This window comes from Esox lucius, chromosome 11, assembly GCF_011004845.1.
Source record: "Esox lucius isolate fEsoLuc1 chromosome 11, fEsoLuc1.pri, whole genome shotgun sequence".
NCBI classification, from domain to species: domain Eukaryota; kingdom Metazoa; phylum Chordata; class Actinopteri; order Esociformes; family Esocidae; genus Esox; species Esox lucius.
In genome coordinates, this window is record NC_047579.1 from 38270474 (window position 1) to 38294528 (window position 24055).

Consider the following 24055-nt stretch of genomic DNA (forward strand, 5'->3'; position numbering starts at 1 on the left):
AACACGGGTTCACACAATGTCGTGCTATGCATACGCCAAAGTCCTTTTTTGCGTGCAGTTGAGACGCGATCTCCTCCCATTAATAATAAAGTTGGTCAATAAAATCGTTTCATTGACACGCACCAACTGAAACCTATTTGACGTCACCATCATCGAGGCACGTATTTACCGAAGAGTGACTAATCGTTTAAAAGCCGTAGATTAACTTTTTTCTCGAAAGAACGTAAAAGGGTAAAGGTAAAACTTTAATATCGCATTTATTCACCATTGTTCTTAATTGGAGGAGATCGCATCTGAACTGCACGCAAAAAAGTACTTTGGCGTATGCATAACACGAAATTGTGAAGGTAAACCCGTGTTATATGTACGCAAAGGGAAGAGAGTGGGTTGCTCCGAGTACAGTCACAAGAGCATAGAGGAGATACAAAGAGATGAGCCGTTACAAGAGGAGAGCTGGCTTGGGCCGTAGACCATGTTGCGTAATACAATATGCACAGTCGAGGCCGTCGGCTTTCTTGCAGAAAACCTTCTCGAAAATGTTTGCTCTGTTTCAGAATATGATTTTTTTTTTATTACTGTCATTCAATACATTTCATAGTTGCCAATGTTGAAAAACTACTCTAATCACTATACTTTATATATTTGTTGTTGTTGTTCCTGCTAGTATCATAACACTAACAATATAATGAATATGTGTCATTTACAGCCATGTTAATTGATGAATTTTAAATAAACTAACTGTAACTCCTGGTAAATGGTAAGTTAAGTTCTAAGATCAATCTAAAATCAGACATCACCCCTGCCTCAAGCTACTGTAGGGTTGATGCATATTTTCGAAACATACAAAGTACATTTCGAAGTAGTCTACATTTACATTTATTTTGGTGTAAAATTCTCCCATCAGTTGCGTCATTTGAAGAAAAAAAAACAACGGCCCACTATTTTGTAATAAGGAAGAAAACTAGGAAATTGTCATCCGGATAGTCTGCTTTGTGCCTATTCTTGGAGTGGCTGATTCGCAGCTCCAATCACCTCCCCAACGAACCATTTATTGAGTAACTGAAACTGAAAGGTTATCAAATGTGTCATAAAAGTGTTTATTATCTTTTCATAAATATTTATTATTACGGAAAATGTTCTTTGTTGGAAAGAAACAGCTGGGAAATATGAGAGTTTTTGCTGGAAGACCAGTGGACCGGAATCGGAGCTGTTGAGGTGGACCAGCAGTCTAGTAATTATCCTTGAGTCGGCACAGGGCTGTTTCAAAATAATTTAACTACCATATTCCTGGAGAATATTTCTATATGTTAAGTTCCCTTATATGGATGAGTTAAAAATATCAATGTAGCTTTGTCTCAGTGTAAACATTCATAAGATATTTTGAGTTATTTTCGAGTGTGTACGCTACACTAAGCACAACAACTTTACCATTCAAGCATATCTTCGGAAGACTACAAATTAAAGATATTTAGCACTTTTTGTACTTTTAAGTTTCGGGCAATTGACTCTTTCACAAGTTATTCCTTGTCGCCTCTTCCCCTGCCTCCCAGCTTTCAAAACCATTCCGCGTGGACGGAAGTGTCTGCGTGTTTTCACTCCTTTACAGCCCACTTGTTTGATAAGATTCCTAGATTTGACCCTTTGGTAAGAAAATAAAAATCTGTTGTTGTTTATTATTTTGAACTTGCAGCTATAAAGCCCTCTCTTGAATTAACCCCTACCTATCTAATGCGCCAAGGAAAAGGAAACTAAAACTGGAAAAGTGATATAATTTTTTACCCGCACTACTTGGATGTTCACTTTGTTCATCTGTTCAGTTTATTCTGCAAATGTTGTTCCAATAAAAAAATGAGCCCAAAGACATTTAGTTATACATTTTCTTTATTTTCTTGACAGTAGATGAAGAGCAAAAATAAATACAATACTAGGCCTTTTTGAGATACATTAACCCTTTGGCGCGTACGATCACACCAGTGTGATCAATCTAGAGTGGTCCCTGGAGCGTACGATCACACTGGTGTGATTAGAACGTCATGTTTAGAACGCACCATTAGCATACCTAGCTACAAGTAACGTAACAATGGCTGGTAAAACCGCGCTATTATTTACTCACATTTAGCTCAAACAGTGTTTATAACTATATTTCCTGATTGTAATTGTTTCAAGACCATACTATGATATTAACCAGGTAGAAAGCATTCAAATCGGGACAAGAAGTGTTAGTTACGTACCAACAGACAGCCAACACTAATGCACAAAAACGAATTATATTAGCGACTACTACCGATCAAAACCATTGCAAAAACTTTCTAGAAGTTACGTTCCCCGTTGTATGCATTTTAAATAGTTTATTCATTTTCACTGCATTGAATAACTGGTCACGATTTGTTAGCTAGCAGGCAGCTGACGTTTGCTAGCGGTTAGCTGACGTTTTCTAGCTAGCTACAGTAATAAATCAACCAACTTTTGTAGCTCTTAGAATTCGAGTCAACGAGAGAAGCTTGCAATGCAATGCATGTAGTGTTCCTTACCTAGCAAGGTGACTGTTCAAAGGCTGGCGTGAGTTCAAATGCTGCAGAGTACCGAAGTCACGTGCAAAAAAACTCACGCTGGGGGGTCGGTAAGGAATATTTGAAACTCACGCGTGAAAAGGTTAAATTAATGAATACATGTAATAAATAGGTAAAAAAATATACTTTATAACGAAGTTTGACATCTCACGTTCCATCCATCCATCCATCATCTTCCGCTTATCCGGGGCCGGGTCGCGGGGGAAGCAGTCTAAACAGGGATGCCCAGACTTCCCTCTCCCTTGACACTTCCTCCAGCTCTTCTGGGGGGACACCGAGGGCGTTCCCAGGCCAGCCGGGAGACATAGTCCCTCCAGCGTGTCCTAGGTCTTCCCCGTGGTCTCCTCCCGGTGGGATGGGACCGGAACACCTTCCCAGGAAGGCGTTCCGGAGGCATCTGAAACAGATGCCCAAGCCACCTCAGCTGACCCCTCTTGATGTGGAGGAGCAGCGGCTCAACTCTGAGCTCCTCCCGGGTGACCGAGCTTCTCACCCTATCTCTAAGGGATCGCCCAGCCACCCTGCGGAGAAAGATCATTTCGGCCGCCTGTATCCTGGATCTTGTCCTTTCGGTCATGACCCAAAGCTCATGACCATAGGTGAGAGTAGGAACGTAGATTGCCGGTAAATCGAGAGCTTTGCCTTGCGGCTCAGCTCTTTCTTCACCACGACAGACCCATACATCGACCGCATTACTGCAGAAGCTGCACCGATCCGTCTGTCAATCTCCCGTTCCATCCTTCCCTCACTCGTGAACAAGACCCCTAGATACTTAAACTCCTCCACTTGAGGCAGGTACTCTCCACCAACCTGAAGTGGGCAAGCCACCCTTTTCTGACGGAGGACCATGGCCTCAGGTTTGGAGGTACTGATTTTCATCCCCACCGCTTCACACTCAGCTGCAAACCATCCAAGTGCATGCTGAAGGTCCTGGCTTGAAGGGGCCAACACGACAAAATCATCCGCAAAGAGCAGAGACGAGATTGTGTGGTCCCCAAACCTGACACCCTCTGGCCCCTGGCTGCGCCTAGAAATTCTGTCCATAAAAAAACAGAACCGGCGACAAAGGGTGTGTCACGAGGGACACAGTCGAATGCCTTCTCCAAATCCACAAAACACATGTGGATTGGTTGGGCAAACTCCCATGAACCCTCCATCACCCTGTAGAGGGTATAGAGCTGGTCCAGTGTTCCAAGGCCTGGACGAAAACCACACTGTTCATCCTGAATCCGAGGTTCTACTATCGGCCGAATTCTCCTCTCCAGAACCCTGGCATAGACTTTCCCAGGGAGGCTGAGCAGTGTGATCCCCCTATAGTTGGAACACACCCTCCGGTCCCCCTTCTTAAAAAGAGGGACCATCACCACAGTCTGCCATCCCAGAGGCACTATCCCCGACTGCCATGCAATGTTGCACAGGCGTGTCAGCAAAGACAGCCCCACAACATCCAGAGACTTGAGGTACTCAGGGCGGATCTCATCCACCCCCGGTGCCTTGCCACTGAGAAGTTTCTTGACCACCTCTGTGACTTCAGCCCGGGTAATGGACGAGTCCACCTCTGAGCCCTCATCCTCTGCTTCCTCAATGGAAGACGTGACGGCAGGATTGAGGAGATCCTCGAAGTACTCCTTCCACCGCCCGACGACATCCCCAGTTGAGGTCAACAGCTGCCCACCTCTACTGTAAACAGCATTGGTAGGGCACTGTGTCCCTCTCCTGAGGCGCCAGATGGTTTGCCAGAATCTCTTCGAGGCCAGCCGATAGTCCTTCTCCATGGCCTCACCGATCTCCTCCCAGGCACGAGTTTCTGCCTCCACAACCACCCGGGCTGCAGTCCGCTTGGCCTGTCGGTACCCGTCAGCTGCCTCAGGAGTCCCACAAGCCAACCAGGCCTGATAGGACTCCTTCTTCAGCTTGATAGCATCCCTTACTTTCGGTGTCCACCACCGGGTTCGGGGATTGCCGCCTCGACAGGCACCGGAGACCTTACGGCCACAGCTCCGAGCAGCCGCTTCGACAATGGCGGTGGAGAACATGGTCCACTCGGACTCAATATCTCCAGCTTCCCTCGGGATCCAGTCGAAGCTCTGCCGGAGGTGGGAGTTATGGACAAACTGTGACTAGCACAGAAGTCCAATAACTGAACACCGCTCGGGTTCAGATCAGGGGGGCCGTTCCTCCCAATCACGCCCCTCCAGGTGTCACTGTCGTTGCCCACGTGGGCGTTGAAGTCCCGCAGTAGAACGATAGAGTCCCCAGTCTGAGCACTTTCCAGCACCCCTCCCAGAGACTCCAAGAAGGTCGGGTACTCAGCAGTGCCGTTCGGCCCGTAGGCACAAACAACAGTGAGAGACCTATCCCCGACCCGTAGGCGCAGGGAAACGACCCTCTCGTTCACCGGGGTAAACTCCAACACATGGTGGCAGAGCTGGGGAGCTATAAGCAAACCCACACCAGCCCGCCGCCTCTCACCATGGGCAACTCCAGAGTGGTGAAGAGTCCATCCTCTCTCAAGGAGTGTGGTTCCAGAGCCCAAGCCGTGCGTAGAGGGGATCCCTACTACCTCTAGTCGGAACTTCTCAACCTCACGCACGATCTCAGGCTCCTTCCCCGCCAGCGAGGAGACGTTCCACGTCCCTAGAGCTAGTTTCCGTGTCCAGGGATTGGGCTGTCTAAGCCCCCGCCTTCGACTGCCGCCTGATCCTCTCCGCACCGGCCCCTTATGGTCCCTCCTGTGGGTGGTGAGCCCACGGGAGGGCGGCCCCATGTCGCTCGTTCTGGCTGGGCCTGGCCGGGCCCCATGGGGAAAGGCCCGGCCACCAGGCGCTCGCGAACGAGCCCCAACCCCGGGCCTGGCTCCAGGGTGGGGCCCCGGCTGCGCCATGCCGGGTGACGTCACGGAACACAAAATGTTTTTGAACCGCTCTTAGTCTGACCCGTCGCCTAGGACCTGTTTGCCTTGGGAGACCCTACCAGGGGCATATAGCCCCAGACAACATAGCTCCTAGGGTCACTCGGGTACTCAAACCCCTCCACCATGTTAAGGTGGCAGTTCAAGGAGAGGACATCTCACGTTATATTATGAAATATTAGGCTTCCAAACCCAGTACAATAATAGTAGTTCATGTTCTGTTTTGCCATATAAGACAATCAGAGTTCTTTGTTTAAATGAATTTTAGGGTCTCCAGCACCAGTTTTCGGAACACTATACCCAGGTGCGGTAACTGAACTACTGCGGAGATAAAAATACGTTTAGACAATAGGTTACTAGCATTGTCCAACATGAGATATTACAAAAACAGCGTTTAACATTGTAATTTTTTTATTTTAAATCTATAACTTTTAGGACGCTTCGATGTTACTTTAGTAGGCTACGCCTTCAGTGCTGGTGGCCTGACTGGATAAGCACTTGTTTCCACACTTTCCATCATCACTTTCCATCAGAAATATAACGTGATAGCGTTTTTAATCACCTAACCTGGATTCAGTAATGCACAACTCAATTACGATTCAGAAGGGATTTTGTGGTCTACTCTTATTTCTGTGATTTAATTTATTGTGTGACGATCATAATCAATACGTATGGTGAAAAAGTGAAAGAGGGCTCCCCAATTGGACAGATGCTGGGGGCTGCCATGTTGGGCGTTTATAGAGACACATTTTCATACTTCTTCACATTCATATTTTTCTTGTATGGAGAGATTGAAACCAAGCCTGAACGTGTAATTTTGTTATTGTGATATTATATTGAATACATTTGGGGAAAATTACCTGAATCATAATGCCTATTTTTGACAGTCGTTGTCTCGACATGATAGTGTATAGGTGCTTTAAGTTACCTCTTTTTGGTGTTACTACTAGTTCTTTAGATGCATATATATGTATATAAATATGAACATAGTCATATCGTATCCCATTATAATTTATTTTGGAACAAACAGTTCCAGAATAACATACATGATTTGTAGAACTTCAAAACACGATTCATGAATTTGAGGGTTTTCAAAGCGAAGTAGGCTTATTAACAAAAACAGTGGCTAAATAACGCTTTGTTGTTTGAACTGTATAAAAAAACATCGCTTTATAATCAATAAACGCATGTAAGAATGCGTGAATTTATAATAGAAACGTTTTATTACATTATTTAAAATGAATGGCTACTGGTAAACAAACATAAAACAATTATATAGGCTACGTGTATAAATATATCAGGCAAACAATACAGAGCATCACAGTTTTAGGAGTAGGCCTACATGTATTTCCCAATAAGCAAGTTCATCTTTCTCTAATAGACAGCTTGCCTCTGCTGTCGCGAAATTTCTTGAAAACTATTAGGTTTTCATCAACCTCCACTTTCACTATTTCCGTCAAATAGGCTACTACAGGTGCGGCTATACCGAAACCACAAGTGGAAGTTCCCTGAGTTGTGGCAGCGAGCTATATCCAATTTGTGGTTTTTCGAGAAATTAGATTCAGATTAATGTGGATTATGTTTGAGGGAATTTTAATATCGGACGCAGCTTCTCTTTCAAGACCACGCTCAGGCATTCGAAATTGCCTTCAGTGTCCGGAAGGGGAAAAAATTCAGACTTAAAAAACCGCGGCATTTTACCCGACTTAGCTTGTTTGAGTCTAGTCTATTCAATGTACCGGTACAGGTTACCACAATCAAGTTGTAGAAACATCAAGGTTGATCAATGGAAACAGGATGCACCTGACCTCAATTTCCAGAGCCATGGCAAACATTCCGAGTACCTCCGTAAATGTGACATTTGTGTTTTTTGTAAACCTATTTGTGCTTGATCTTTATGGGGTATTGTGTGTAGATTTACGAGAAAATACGACTAAATCAATTTCAGAAAAAGGTTGTAACGTCATAAAATGTCAAAGAAGTGAAGGGGTCTGAATATTTTTCCAGTGCATTGTGCTCTGATTTACCTACCCGACTATATCTGCTATGAATTCTGCACGGGCTAGTTTCCTTTATGCCCACAATAGCCTACATGCATGCTTTCAAACGTTTTTAAAATGGGCCTATATCTCAAGCCCCTTGTAAAGCCTCTAGGAATTAGGTGCTTTGGATATAGCCTATAACACCACACGTTTCTCCCTGGACAACCTAGCATTGCAGGAATTACATTAATATGTTACTATTTTGAAAACCTCAGTTACTTTCAGAGGTGCTGTTACATTCAATATCAGTGTATCGCTATCGGTCCTTAATCAGTCTCAACATATGAAAAGTGCCATTTACCTACCATAATTTTCTGCTTTTGTTACCATACCCTTAATCTTTATCCTAACCCTAACCGTAACCTAACCCTAACAATATTCCTGACCCTGAAGCCAGTACCTTCATGCCAAACCTTAACCCTAATATAACCTTAATGTTAATGTTGAATGTCAATCGTAAGGATGCGTTTTGTTATTTTCAATGGATTATGTTAGGACCAACTTAATAAAGAAACGTTTAGGAGCAAGGTAATAACGACACGTTAAACAGAAAGCACCCGGGATATGTCGATAGAGAAAGTAATTGCGCCGATCTATGTTCATACTGAACGTAGTTGTGGTGGTTTAATAATTAATTTCGTATGAATGTAGTTCCTGGGAGGCAGAGGCGTCGCTAGGATCACAATACATTCGATTATAATTGTTGGTCAATTTGAGATCGGGGTCTATTCATAAAAGATCCAGGGTATCCCCGGACGCCCAGGCCTAACGACGCCACTGGTGAGAGGTATGGTTGCCCCACAGAAGTGCGCATGAAAACTGCTCTGTAAGTGTCTTGCATTGTCCGTCTGCTGTTAATGCTCAACTTTTAAGTAGATATTTAATGAACATTTATCTCTGTCAGACATTCCATCTCTTTCCAACAACACACATTACTATGCAGAATGAGGAGTGCAGCACTGCTATGAGGTGTTGATAGACAGCATACCAACATTCGTTAAAAATTCGTAGATTCTTCTTGGCTCTTCTCTTCGTTTTGGGAAAATATGTGAACATTACCAATCCGGTGGAGTATGAACAATTGATAAGTTCAGTTTCTGATTATGTTTGACGTTGTCTAGCTGGATCAAAGACAATTACATTACACTTAAATTACAATGCATTCTAAGTGAATCAGAATTGTCTAATCAGGAAATTGTACACTCCAAACATACTGAACATTATTTGAACATACATAAAAAATAACAGACACCAATAGATTTTCAGGACTTTTTTCCGACTTTAACATAACTGGCAGAGAAGCACTTGAAGGGCATTATGGCTACCCCAAACAACCCTGAACGGCTGAGAAGTAGGGACCCAGCTGAGTGGCAGCGAAATTTGTATTTGTTTGAAGACATGTTTCCGTTACCAGCATGATAAGAGGCCAGACTATTTTCAAGTAGCTTATATAATGCTTTTTCCCCCACACACGTGATCAGTTGTTATGCTCATCCTGCATTCCAGTGCTGGCTTGCCACTGAAGCTGATTACGGTCGGTCTTGGTTGGAAGTACAGCCACCTGGATTCAAAGGGTTAGCGTTTGAAATTGTGTTTTACAAGTGAATCTAAACTGGTGGTAAAAATGTTACTACCGCGGTCACAGTCATTTTCATGATACATTTTCATTTGCCAAGTCTCCGGAAAACCACAGCCGTTCCGGGTATTTAACTACACTTAAGCTAAAACCTCTGATTCGATTTTTCTACTAATCCTCAGCCCTTGAATGTGAATCTTCCGTGCGAGTTCAGGGCAACAGCTAAAATGTGGAACGTCACCGCGGAGAGGTTTGAAAACCACAGACGGAGAGGGTAGTTAATTGCAAGTTCCCAAAGTGTTCCATTCCCATTGTGCTGTAAAATAATGTGATTCAATTTTACAAATCTCATTACTGCATATTTTTTTATGATCATTGTCCTACGTAATTGTGTACACTATGTTTAAAGTATATATTCTCAGCTGTAACAGAGATTACACAAATATCCTAAAGTACAGTGCCTGTAGATAGTCCCTTTTAACTTTATCACATTCTTTCAGTCCCTCAGAGTTTCATTCATTAAATATTGACGAATCTCTGTGTTTAAAGACAAATTCCAACAGCTTCAGACCAGTAATGATTGCCAAATACTTTCTAAAATAAGCACTGTTACAGCTGAGAATCTATACTTCATGCTTAATTATTTTTACATCAACCCACTCTCTTCCCTTTGCGTACATATAACACGGGTTCAAACTTCACAATTTCATGCTATGCATACACCAAAGTCCTTTTTTCCGTGCAGTGCAGACGCGATCTCCTCCCATTAAGAACTATGGTGAATAAATGCGATATTAAAGTTTTACCTTTACCCTTTGACGTTCTTTCAAGAAAAAAGTAAATCTAAGCGATTAGTCAATCTTCGTGCCTTGATGGTGACGTCAAATAGGTTTCAGTTGGTACATGTCAATGAAACGATTTTATTGACCATTATTATTAATGGGAGGAGATCGCGTCTCAACTGCATGCAAAAAAGGACTTTGGCGTATGCATAGCACGACATTGTGTGAACCCGTGTTATATGTACGCAAAAGGAAGGAGAGTGGGTTGAACCAATAGATCAACCTTTAAGATGAACGGTTCAAAAGTCGATAAAACTCCATCTGCCCATCTAATTAAGGAAGGCACTTTCAAATTCCTTGTGAGCTTGGTTCATTGATCTGCCCCTAATAACTGTTTGTAAACAATGTAAAGAAAAATATACTTTTTTTCCAACCCCCTATTTACCAAAAGAGTGGCGGACAAACCGATTTATTGTTTGATCAGGCAATTGGCCTTAAATCTATAATACAATGAATGCATTAAATAATTTGTGAATATATAAATGAAGCAATTTCAACAACACGATTGCAGATATTCATTATTTAATTAAATGTATTATAAATAAACAAGGTAATAAATAAATAAATAAAATACACATTCCCAACGTCTTTTGCTCATAGACACGGTTCTTCGACCGCGTAGGCTACTTCCTTTTGAGGATCAGTTCCAGGAAGCTCCTGAACTGCTTCAGGTTGTCGTGAAGGGCCATTCTCACGACTTCCCATGCGCATGTGCTGTGTCCCTGGAGAGAGAACACAAGTTTGTGTCAAACAAAGCAAGCGCTGCGTTAACCCACCCCAAAGCATCTAATGGAACGGGTCCCACTGTACCTTCTCTTTTAAGACCGTGTTCAGCTTTTCGAAATATGCTTTAGTAAGAGACACGTTTACTCCAGTGTCAGACCTTCCATCTCCAGATGATTCCGCACCTCCCACCTGGGGGAGATAAAATAATGGATTTGGGAAGTAGCCTACATGAACTGTACGTGGTCGATTATGTGTTGGGACCGCAGTGGTGGGACCGTACTTACGCATTCCTGTAATCCCTGAATTTGACGAAATATGCAATTTTTGAACAAGTGGAATGTTCCATTGTTCCAGGTGCTAGGAGTCAACTTGCTGTCAAATAATTGTTCCACATATCCGAAAGTCTTTAAGGCAACGACAGCGACGTCCTCGCTCTGGTTAATAAAAAAACAAAACAAAAAAACAGGGTTTATGCATTGAGTGTCTAAATACATTTTAATCTCAAATTAAACCATTTTGAAATTAAAAGGAATCATATTGTAATTTCCGATCAATTATGACCACAAAGTGTATAACCTACCTTGGTGTTATTGTAAAAACCCTTTAAAAAAATGCCATCGACAACCTCTTCTACACACGCCCCATGGAAGTCGCTCTGTAATGAACAAAATCAATAAATGAAATGTTTCAATACTCGATAACCAATATACATCAATACATTTCAATATATTAGTACTTTGAATAAAATATTCTGGTACTGAGTTAAAATATTAGTCACATTCGCTATAACAGAGAACACAAAATGCTACAATATTCACGGCGAATATCGCGCATTAAAGTTAGCGCACGGGTAAAATTACTCACGATATCCCAAAGATGAGCCATGCATTTCTTGTTCAGGTACGACAACTTGAACGTCGTCCACTTACACGACTCGGATATGTCAATGCAGAAAATAGTCAGGCAGAAGCCAAGCCATTTCAATATAGACATGTTGTACTTTTGATATAACGGTATTACAGCCTCCGAGAAATAACCAACGACCGGTTATCTTAATCTTGATTCGATCTAATACCTACGTTGCTGAAGTCACCCATTTTATATAGAAGTCCTTTGTGGCTTTTCTGGTCGTTTCGGATGATGTTCTGACATCCAGCTGCCAGTTTGGTGATAAAGATGGTTTTAGCTGAATTACTGTTGCACACATGCAATACATTCTATTAAGCTAAAATTGAATCAAAGCTGAGGTTTTACCCAAGTCGAAATTGCTATTGGCACAGGGGATTTACTTTTTCCACCAATGCAGGTCAATCTTATTCAAATGATTTGGTAAATTCCACTGGGTGAATTCCGCAGTTTGCAATATAATGATACATTTTCTTGATACATTTTCATGATACATTTTCAGTTGCAAAGTTTAAATAACATTTGGTAAGCAACTTCAGATGCATGGACAGAGACTGGCGTAGATTCGACCATACTTATCCACAGATTATGTCCGATAACTGTTTTTTTTCCCCGTGTGCGTTGGACTATGGGAATACGCTGGTTACAATGTTCATTACATTGCTTAGAATTTGTGTATTTTATTTACAGGGAAAAGTTGAGCAAAATACTGAAGTTCTTACATTTGTTTAACTCCTCAAATAACCTTTGCCTATTTAACCAGATAGACATATACATAGGACATTCTCATGTTTACCAACGAACATAATTTTAGAGTTAACTGTCTTGATCAGACATTAATACGTATTTTTTTCCCTTGACCGGCTCAAGAAATCGAAAAAGACCTGGGGGAACGCGTGGTTTTGGCTATGACTTTCACCGCAGGAGTTATGCATTCTTGCAGTCGTCGGCAGCTGATTTCTAAAGAAGTCATGTGTGAAACGAATTCTATGATGCGTAGACTTAGTTGTCTTTGGAGGAAAGTGCTGTTGGACACGCTGTTTTGGCAAAGATGCACATTTGCGTTTTCCCAGCTTTTAATGCGTAGTTGCCGAGAAGGCCGGGGTGTTCAATTAGGGTCTTAAAATTGACACCATTCCTTACCTTAGAATAAATCGTAAATTAAATAAAAAACGATGTGATATAGTAGCCTACCTACACTCAGTGGCGTCGTTAGGCATGGGCGTCTAGGGCTCTAGCCCTGGATCTTTTATGAATAGCCCCGAATCAGCCACGACAATTTCCGGCTTGTTGTTGCCTAGTTGTCTTCCATATTACAAAATAATTACCTGTTTTTTTTTTTTACGAATGACACAACTGATGGGAGAATGTAACAGCAAAATAAATGCGTCTACCCTATACTAGCTTCTGTTCGCAGCAAAAGCACACTGGTTTAACTTACCATTTACCAAGAATTACAGTTAGCTTATTTAAAATTCATAAAATTGACAAGGCTTTAAAGGACACATTCATTATATTGTTGGTGTTATCATAGCCTACTAGCAGGAACAACAGCAAATATATAAAGTCAACAGAAGTGATTAGAGTAGTGGACTATGAAATTTATTGAACGACGGTATTCAAAAACATTTCATATTTTAAAACAGAGCAAACATTTTCGTCTGAGGAGGATTTCTGCAAGAAACCCGACGTGCTCGACTGTCCATATTGTATCGCGCAACAAGGTCTACGGCCCTGTCCAGCTCTCCTCGTGTAACGGCTCTTCTCCTGGTATCTCCGCACATATGGATTAAGCATCCTGGAGGAGCAGGACTGCCTGTGCAACCTGAATGGGCTGCAGGTACCGCCTCATGCTACCAGTGGTGGGGTTGCAACCGACAATGACACTAGTAAAACCCAAAACATTTATATTTTATGTATTTATATTTTACCATTAAAATAATGCCACGTACAACTGTATTTACATTTCTTTGTTAATAATTATTTTCTATTTGTAGGACTTACTTTACCGTTGTTGTTTTTTTGGGAATTTGTATTTCTATTTTAAAAATTTAAATAAATCAAAAACATATATTTTTGTGATTATCGATATGTAAAAAATACTATTATTATTCATTATTTTGACATGACTAAAGTGGGAAAGAATTAAATAAAAGGGGACTTGACAGACGGGTTATCAATTGATGTGTTTTTTTCGGTGTAGTAAGAAAGTTATCAAATGCACCGAAAAACATAGTGTAATCCACTCCTGGGTAAGTACACCTTTGCTCTAGGTTCGTGAGGAGGGGAGTGCAATGAGCAGACACACACCAAGGTTAACGTTACTTAGACATTAGTAACCAAATGTATAATTGAACCAGGTGCAAATACATTTACACATATACATTTTTTTATTTGAAAATAAAATAAATTGTCCTTTAAGTTGACTGATTGTGTTTCCTTGGATTTAAATAAAAGTTCCTTTTCCAATCCTCGCTTTAAGTGTAAAGTCAAGTTAATCAAGGCAATAGTGAGTATGTGGATATCCGAAGAGTGATGACCAGTGGAGTGACTGGTACAATTATACCACGAAGCAGATAGGGCATCCGGCTCCTTCAGTGGACAGGATTCAGTGACAGAAATCAAACTGGGTTGTCTTGCCATCTATATTGAGATCGATGAATCTTCTTCCAGGACTTTCAAATCCAACCAAAAACCTAACCTGCATTCACAACCAGGTTATAACCTTTTGTTAAGTTTCATAACACCTTTCCCTAATGCAGGCTGCTTTTATATGAATCTATCAAATGCTCCCGTGTTTGCATGTTGTACAACATTAACTCCAGTGTGTAAAATAAACATTTACAAAACTGCATATACTTCTACATGCTGAAAAGTAGTGAATACCATTCAGTTAACCAATGCAAAGTAGTCAGATAGAATACCTTGAATTCAAATAAGTACTTCAAATCCCAAGCTTACAATTGTATCAAAAGATAATGAGTTAGTTTCAGTATAAAACACTGGGATAAATACTTCAAACGTGTACCTCATATGCATTTCACACCACAAAACATAAACTTAAAATCAGATTTAACCTTTCCAACAAAAGTGAATGCTTATTTCAAACAAAATATCTTTCCATTCACTTGATCACTCGTAGTAAAAGTACAATAAAAATATACATCTTTAATCGAGATATTTCATAGCATAAGTCCAACTAAAATATAACATTCAGGCCCTTAACTAACGTAAGGGTGAACAGGTTGGCTTACCAAGACAGGGTTGCAACAAAACTTAATGAATTCGGCACCTGTCTTCCTGAAACACCATTCAAAAGTTTACAGTCTTTTCATTAAATGTTCCAAAAAACTTCAGTGTCTTCATTAACTTATTCATCACTTTTCAAGGTTCAGCCCCTCCAGAAAATCACTAAATATGGCACTTGCAAAACAAATGACCGTCTTCCTTTTCTCTCGTCTGTTTTCCAGCAAAGGATGCAGCTAACGTGCATCGTGAAGTTTCAAAATAAAAGTACCTAAATCACAGACAGTAAGACAGTAAAAGTATCTCCTTAACAAAATGATTTTTTGAACAATGACAACTTAATTTCTATAAACTTTCTTATCAAAATTATTATCTAACTATTTATTACTTCTTAATGTATTTATCATCTTGGTTACAATAGCGTCATCCTGCACAGTGAAATCCTTGTCACATAGCACCCAACATCTATAGTAAGAATTAAGCAAAAAATAAAGCGATAATATACACAACACTGTAAACTATAGCCCAACCAAGACATATTGTTACAAAGTGAAATTAAATCGACTATTTGTGGTATAAAAACACAACATCATAGTAAAACATTTTAAGATTTAATGTCTAAGTGTATTTAGTGCCTAAAACAAAACATAAAACACTTCCCCCAATCGAAGAAAACAGTGCAGCCTAGACTGAATTCTAGCATAATCATCACAGAAAGAATACATATTGTCATTGGATAATAGTCATAATCAGAGTTGGGGAGTAGCGGATTAAAAGTAACAAAAGTTCTGTTATAATCCGTTACGTTACCAACAAAAATATTGTAATTAAAAAATATGATTATTTTTTGGATTACTTCAATTGAAAAAGAATAGGAACGCGAAATAATTACAACACATTGTATGTTTGAGTTTATTATCGTTATTTGAACCAAGGGGGGATTCAACATGTAAACAAAATAATAATTTGCCATGGCCATCTTCTGTGCCGTGGTGTAAAAAGTAGATGTATTTGGCTATTTTCACCAGTTTCGGATGAGCAGTTGCTAAGGATGAGCTAAATTACCTAAACGGAGTTCATAACAAACCAATGACCTTAATTGATCCATAACACTCTTCTTTTTTATTTTATTGATCACTGGTTAGTTTTGAACTCCCTTTACCTGGTTACTTAGATCTTAATTAGATAATTCCCTAAAGTGGTTAACACAGTGAACCCAATTGAGTACTTTTACTTTGTACTTTGTACACCTCTACTTCTATGTGATTGTTGTGATCTTTCATTTCAGATGCCAATATGGGTTGTTGACCTGGGGGATGCCTGGGAAAAATGCCAACACGGGCCCCTTCTGAACCCTGAATGATGAGGAAATATAGGGTGCTATGCAAATGCTCAGGGAGGCCTCAACGTTAGAGGAAGAACAATTAGCTCTCTCGCCATTCATGTTTTTGTTTAATAATTTTGAATACACTGAAAAATGAATGGATGAAATAGACAAAAGAGGACTTAGTGATAATTTTGAGCTTCTCTGTAAATTATTTTTGTTGATGAGGATACCTATTAGCTGTCTTTAAACCATCAGCTAATGCTGGTTTCCACACAACAAAAATGACAAGATCCAGAAAACACAATATAGTTTGACGTAAACTGGACAGTCTTTTGGAATTGTTCATCTGACCATACAACATGATAGGATGAAACCAGTGCCTACCGAATCTGGGCAAAGCTGAATACACAGTACATAAAGAAACAGTTTAGTTTTTTCAGTGTTGGAATGTAATGTTTTGAATATTTGATCGGGTGATTAAATGTTTAATTATCTAACTGGCATATCATTTAATTTTGTATTTTTAGGTTATGCCATTAACTTCATGCTTTTGGACTACATTAATTGACTTTCAGTAATGTCTGTTGTGCTCTTTTGGACCTGTTCTAGTTGTAATTTATGTTATTCAATCAACTTTTATTATATGGTTAATACAAGTTGATTGAATAATTAATTCCAAGACATGTAACACTTATATTCCTCCCAACAATGTTTTAAGTCCATAACCATGTAATTACTCTAGAATTAAAAATGTGCTTGTTCCAGGCACCCCCAGAAAAATTTATGTTTCTGTAAACAGATATTGACCTGACCTTTTCATGATGCAAATTGAAACTTGCCACCTTTCTGCAAAAGACTATAGAAAATTGAACAGTTACCAATTTCAACTTTCTAGAACATTGCTGTTAAATTGAACAGTGCAAGTCAAAAGAATGAGAAACCATTATAATGATTTGTATTTTTTTACTTTGACGTCATTTACTTTAAGCTTTGAGTGCAGGTTTATAATCACTGTTTATTTCTTTCATTTGGGTTTTGAAAATCCATCACTGGTGTCTATAATAATATCAGGTTATGTACACGTGGGTAAATCTTATTTCTATGCGGGTGTTCACGATTGCAATGGTGCATTCGCGTGCCGGGGGTAACTGCAACATTTTGTCAATGTTGGGTGTTGAGGAAATCATCAGATTTAGTTTATGTGCGAAAATCTACAGATATATACATTTTTACATACAACCATGTCAATACCCTTTTGAATATTTTTCAACAATGTTTTGAAGCAATTATAAACATGAATAAAACACAAATAACAGAACAGTCTTAAGCATCATTAAATGTCTGGTTATGTTCAGATAAAAAGTCATATTCTGGAAGATCAAGGTTTATTGGATTAACTGGAATGATTGAATATCTGACAGATCTTTAGCGTGTAATGTAGAGATGTAGCCTAATCATATTTGAAGTAAAAAGCAATGGTTTAGAAACCCATTTCCAAAGGTATTGTAGCCTACACAACCCATAAGGTAAAATTCGAATTCCGTTTTTGTAAAATCTATATTAATCCTGCAACAGGTGTTCAGTTGGTTATAGGGTAATCCTATTTGTTTTCCAAAGCCTCTTAATATGAAAGTAATCTTAAAGTAATCAGATTATGTTACTGAGTTTGAGTAATCTAAAAGATACGTTACAGATTACAAAGGTGGACAGGTAACTTGTAACAGATTACATTTAAAAAGTAATCTACCCAATCCTGGTCATAATTTGATTGATGATCTCCATTTTATTCTGTTCAAAATCTGCTCATACACAAGACATCCAGTTCGCTTCAATGTACATCCAGTTAGAGCTGGATCCAGGCCACTTTCCTGTCTGTCCGGACCATGCCCTCCATCCTCGTCTCTCGTCCATCCTGCTAAACATAATCTCGAGGGCTCCCCCTAGCGAGGATGTTCATGTGACCGTGGTGGACGTCCACGTCGTTCTGAGTGGCGTAGCCCTTACACTTAAAACCTCACATCTGTAGTGTTGGGTATCAGAATCGCCTCGATTAGCTAATGAATTAGCTAATAGAGGCAACCCCTACCCATTATTTTACTTGGTGGAAAGGTGCTGCTAGACAGTGGCAGAAATATAGGAACAGAATACACAAAATCTACTTATGTAGATGTGTGTAGATTGATGGCAGAATTTAATACATGTAATCAATAACAAAATGTGGAGAAAGAAATTGTGTCAGAATGCTTTACGAAGCCACTGTATACACATATATAATAATAGTGGTGAGCTCATAAGGCGAAAGGATTGGAGCATTGAAAGTATATCCTATATTGCCAGTGTGCAGCTTTCCAATGTTCATCCATGTCAAGTTGTTGTCCGTCCCAAATGCAGACGTAAATGTAATCTTCACCGTGAAGTAAATAACGTTCACTGGCGGCCGACCTTGCAACATGAGTCTCAATCTCGCAGCACACATTCCATTTTTCCCCTTTGTTACCCAATCCTAACCCTGGTTACACTTTATTGTGTTCCAATTGTGAGGGTTAGGAAAAAGGTTAAGGAAAAAGGTTAAGGTTAGAGAATTAGTAGATTGTCAGTTAAGATGTTACTGGTCAACCTTTCCACTAAGCCATAAATTGACATTTTTGGAATCCATAAAACGGTTTAAATTAGATCACAATCCTCAATTTCTATTATCTTTTTGTGGATTTTTATTAGTTCAGTAAATTGTTTTGTGAACACTCACAGCTATCTTACTGGTAAATTTGAAAATCCCAACAACTGAAATAAACAGATTTGGAAGAACATTTTGCCCTATGTCATCGGCTGTTTTTGTGTTTTCACTAGTCTTGCCACAGGGCGGCAGTATTGCACTTGGTGTGACACATGCTGTTTCAAATTAAATCTCCAGGCATTGATTCTTAAAAACACTTCCTTTCATCCCACTGTTCTCCAGTTACTATTTGTTCAAGAAGTTCTTTCCTTTATTTTGTTATCCTTTTTTTATAGGCTCTGTGCACCAGCGTAGAGAGGAACTTCCGCTTTTGTCTAGAAGTCGGTTTTGCAGTTTCCGGTTTACTTACTAATACTCATCCGCATTAGTAAACACCTAAACTCACAACAAGATGAGTGATGTTGTTGTACGAAAAAAAGAAATATAATGTACGTGACTCATTTAAGTTTCAAGGTACAAGTGGGGTATCATTTTAATCAGGAGAATGTCCTCTTTTTAATAAATTATGGCTTGTGCCATTCAATGACTTCAAACGCTAGACTAGAAATAGTCAGAAAAGGGGATTTTTTATATACTTCCACGTAACGCAGGTTTAAGCGCAATTAATACCATATAGGACCAGATGTTTATTTCCTATGCCAGTTGTTATTTTTCAGTTTTGTTGTGAAATGAGGTTACAGTAGTAAAATAAAAGAGTCTTTTTTGAGGCTATGGAATTTTAAGCTTAATTCAGGTAGAAGAGGCTGAACGAAGATTTGTTTCAATTCACTTGCTATTGGGACGCGCCAGCTCAGCCAGCGTTCTTTTGCCGTTTTTGAGGCTAGGGTGAATTTTTATGCGTTCTATTGTCCTGCCTAACACTACACTAAAAAGGAACACATCGCTAACTAGCTTAGCCGATAGCCGGCCGGCACACCACAGTAAACTACTTACGCTGGTAGTTGTGCAGATAACTCGATACGTAGGGTTTGAATCCCTTGTTCCGCTTGCTTGTTGGAGCAGGGGACCAGGCATCAACAATTCGATGGACATCACTAATGCTTATTTTAGGCAGGTCTTGGAGACATCTACTAAAAACTGAAATTTTGGGCAACGCGGGTGATCGCCTTAAGTAAACCGGAAACTGATATGCCGACATCTGGCTAAAGCGGAAGTTCGTCCATACGCTTGTGCACAGAGCCTGTTTAGAAAATTCTGAAACCGGAAGTAAATGTACGGCCACAAAAGGAGGAGGAAAAAGCGGTCGAATTAAGGCATACATTCATATTTTTTAGCACCTGGCTGTTAGAGACACAAGCTCTTACGGTGGTTCAAGAGATTCAAGGTGTATTAAGGAATGTTGCATAGCGACAATAAAGCTTTCTGAACCATCAGTCAATAAAGAGCCAGACCATTATTCAGCCGGGGATGTTACACTACCTGAACCGCGGAGTAGCCTATAGGCATTTTTTGCAAGTTTAGTATAACCTCAAGCCACACATGCTGTGAAGAGCAATGAATGCAATAACATGTCTTTAATCAACTACAAAGCATAGCCGTTTTGAATGATATGATGTTTATTATTTTCAGGATATTTTCTTCTTATGATATCATTTCGGATATAGTCAGTATTTTTCTGAAACCGGTGGTGTTCCTGTAGTCTTCAACTCTGCAGGAAACAAGTATGAATAGTTAGGATATGATAGCAAGTGGTTTTTAATTGCAGCCTAAGATGTGCATGCCTAACTACAGAAACCAAACATGCATGGTGAATTCGATAACATTTGTATTGCTGTTGTTCATGACGGCCTACTACATTTGCTTGTGATAATATTTTCTGGAGACTGAATAATTTGGTAATTGTTGAAAAATGTTATTTCGGTAACATTATGCTACTATTTTTTTGAGTCATTAAACATAGTTCTATTATAGTAAACAACAAGCTCCCACTGTGATATAGAGATAGAATTAAGAGCTTGGACAAAAAGATTCATTTAATGAATCAGTGATTCAAATGATCCGGATCTATTCAAAGAACTGTACTGAATGATTCAGTTCACTAGTGATTCGGAATGCCCATCACTAATTTGGAGACCGTCACCCTTACTTTTGAGCATGTCATTTTCAATTACGTAATCCCCTTTCACACACTACTTGAAATGTGGTTTGACTGTTGAAACTCTTCTTGCTGAGCAAGTGTGTTGGGGATAAGAGTTGGGTTGGGATCCACGATGTGAATCTACTGTTGTTAAGGTTACGTGATACAATTGAAAATGTATGTTCAAAACAAAACACTAAATAATACCAACTGTGAAGTACATTTAATAATTGTTAAGAACTAATGTCAACTAAAAATAATTTACTGTGAAGAGAACCTTCTTTTTTTTTTACATTTGCTCTGTCCAGGGGCAATTTAAGATGAGGGCAGTCTCTCTTCATTGTAATCTGTAGTAACAGAACAAGTTAAAAACAATTTTAATATTAGTCGTGCCTACCACTGGTGGTTGCACTTGGAAGTGGGCGGGCATTTTACTCATTGGCCCACCTAAAAATGTGTTAGGGCACCTTCTATAAAAATGACCATATTTACCGCAACTGTAACATGACTGGTCTCTTGTCTGGTCCCTGCTTCGTCCCTGTCCAACTCTCCCTTGGCCTGGTCCTCCCTTTCTTCCACTCTTCTGAAAACCACCAATTCCTTCCCCCTTTCCGCTGAATTGCTGACCTTGTCCCTGGTAATACATGAGCTGAGCAGCCTGGAGCTTGGTTGTTTTCCTTTTCTTGTTTGGATGTAGCCTTGTAATCAGCGCACTGCTGCTGCCGTTCTGCATGTTTACAATGTTCAATCACAGTCTGTAGAGGTACTGTCTCCCACACAATGCAAGTGAGTTTCACAGTTTTGCTCATAGCAGGCTGGAGGCCATGCACCAGGGCAGCCTTTAGCAGGCTATTAAAGTTCTCAGAGCTGGTCAGGCCACTGTATTTCCTGAAAAACTTCTCCAACCTGTCTCTGTAGGCTTCCAGGTATTCTTAGGACCCTGTATACTGTAACTGTGGATCACAGCCCAATCAGTCACTGTGGGGTAGGCAGTCTTTATTCTCTCCAGGAGAAGAGTAAGTTGAGTTTGGTATGCCCCCTCTGCAGACACGAGAAGGTCCTCATTTAACCCCTCCTGGATTATCTGCCCAGCGTAGTTTCATCCTGGAACGTGTGATGTGTGCGATCTCTGCTCTCAACGGCTTGTACAGGCGCACCAACTTGATCATGTGAATCCCAAACTCAACCGAGTCCTTGGTGGGATCTGGCATCACATTAGCAATGTCCTTCTGTTCATCCTGTCTTCAAGTCTTTTGGATGTTGACCTCAAGCATCCATTCGTTATTGCCAGCCTGGCCGTGGCTGTGGATCAGGGTAAGTTACTAAAGGAGCCAGAAGGAAAGCCTGGTCAGGGTCGGCCGATTGTTGGGATCTGGTGGTCTTTGGAGCTGGTTCAGGAGAAGGAATGAAGGCGGTGTGGGAAGAGGTTAAACCCTGTAGGGGAGACCATGAGGTTTTCCAGCTTTGGGTGGAGGAGTGGCAGGGGTGGCACCTGGGTTGGAGATAGAGAAGGGTCCGGGACTGGTGCTGATACAAGAGCTGCAGGGATTGGAGTACAGTAAGGAGATGGAATGCCGCGCTCATCATCTTCTCTTTTCCTTTTCTTCATTTTCTCATCACCCTCTGTCACTCTTTCCTTTACCATTATCTTCTTACTCCCACTCTCTATCCTTCTCTCGCCTAAGCCTCACTTACCATAGTTATCCCACTTTTTTTATCTTTCTTTCTTTTCATACTCTTTTCAAACTCTTCTAATTTCCTTCTACAATCTTTCAACTTAGCCTCACTAAATGTTCCTTTCAATGGAAAATCAGATGCTTTGTACCACAATAACAGTTGTCCTGATACATCCGTGCCCCACTTATACACCATTATCTTTACTGGTCCGATCAGTGGATCCGGCAGGCAGGCTTTGATTTTACTGCTGCCAGTGCCCATGGTATCCGCTCACCGTCACTTGTACTCAAAACAGATGATAACCCACACAAAAAAAACGTTTTAGTTTATGAGGGAGACATCTCTATTTTCACACTTGTCACCACACCATACACTTCTGTCAATCTTCTCTCTTTTGTTTTATTTATGATTTTTATATTTTATAGTATTTTCTTGTATTTTTAGTTTATTTTAGGTATTAAAAAAAAAAAGTTTAGTTTTTGTTATCGTTCATGTACAATTAGTTTCCAAAAACTGTTTACTGCGCAGCCTATGCCACAAAGGCCCCAGGGGCCAGAACAGGTTTTATTTAAAGGTCTGAAAACGTTTCCACCAATAAAGTTATTGTAAGAAGAAACTCAGTCTCACCCTTTAGTTTTTATGTTGGGGATGGCGTATCCATCCACTGATGCTCCCTGCCAGGTCCGAGGCGGGTCCCTTCTGCTCCGGCCTAGACGGAGTGTGAGCTCCCTGAACCACACGGTTGTGTTCACTGTGCACAGTTAACCTTGGAGTCTCCGGGAACCATCAGTGAATGGAGTTAGCTATCTCATAATCATCGCCAAATTGTCGTGGAAATCACTAAATGGGAAAGGCACAGAGACTGTAGATTGTTTTCACAAGTAAAGCTTTATTCAAGATTTATAAACCTGGAGCAGTTAACAACATTCTCAACAGTGTCAGGTTAAGAGCTCTCCATTGAAGGTTGAGCTCTGGCCTATATACATTCAGTACAGCCCACTGTGTCCTTCTCCCAAACATGACTAGTCTACATGTCACATCTCACCAGCTGCTCTGCGAACTTCAGCTTACCAAGATAACAAGATGTCTACAGGCCTTGAGGAGTTTTGCCAAAGCTGTCTGTTGTAGGCACATCCTGTACAATTGAGCATAGCAGAAACATACAATGGCCTTACTGAATTACTGGATTATACTCAGAATAAGCAGTATGATTTCATTGTACTATGGAATAACAAAATTTCTACCACAGGATCAAAACAATACCCAATCATGTTGTCCTTCTGCAGTTACTATGGAACAGTAGATAAACATGTAACATTTCAATTCAGAGCCATGTAGAGAGATTATTAATTAATGGCTGTGCAATTAACAATGAATTTTGTTATTTTGATGCTTCTATGAAACAGTACCTATACGAGTAA

General features: G+C 40.3%; 1 protein-coding gene across 1 annotated transcript; it reads right to left on the bottom strand.

The window, feature by feature from the left end:
• Window positions 1–10564: 10564 nt before the first annotated feature.
• Window positions 10565–11660, bottom strand: LOC114840176 (interferon alpha-1-like). Its single transcript, XM_029123021.1, has 5 exons — window positions 11532–11660; window positions 11248–11322; window positions 10952–11101; window positions 10752–10856; window positions 10565–10663 (listed from the first exon to the last, which is right to left on the bottom strand). The coding sequence occupies exons 1-5, from the start codon at window positions 11658–11660 to the stop codon at window positions 10565–10567; spliced, it is 558 nt and encodes a 185-aa protein (XP_028978854.1).
• Window positions 11661–24055: the final 12395 nt, after the last annotated feature.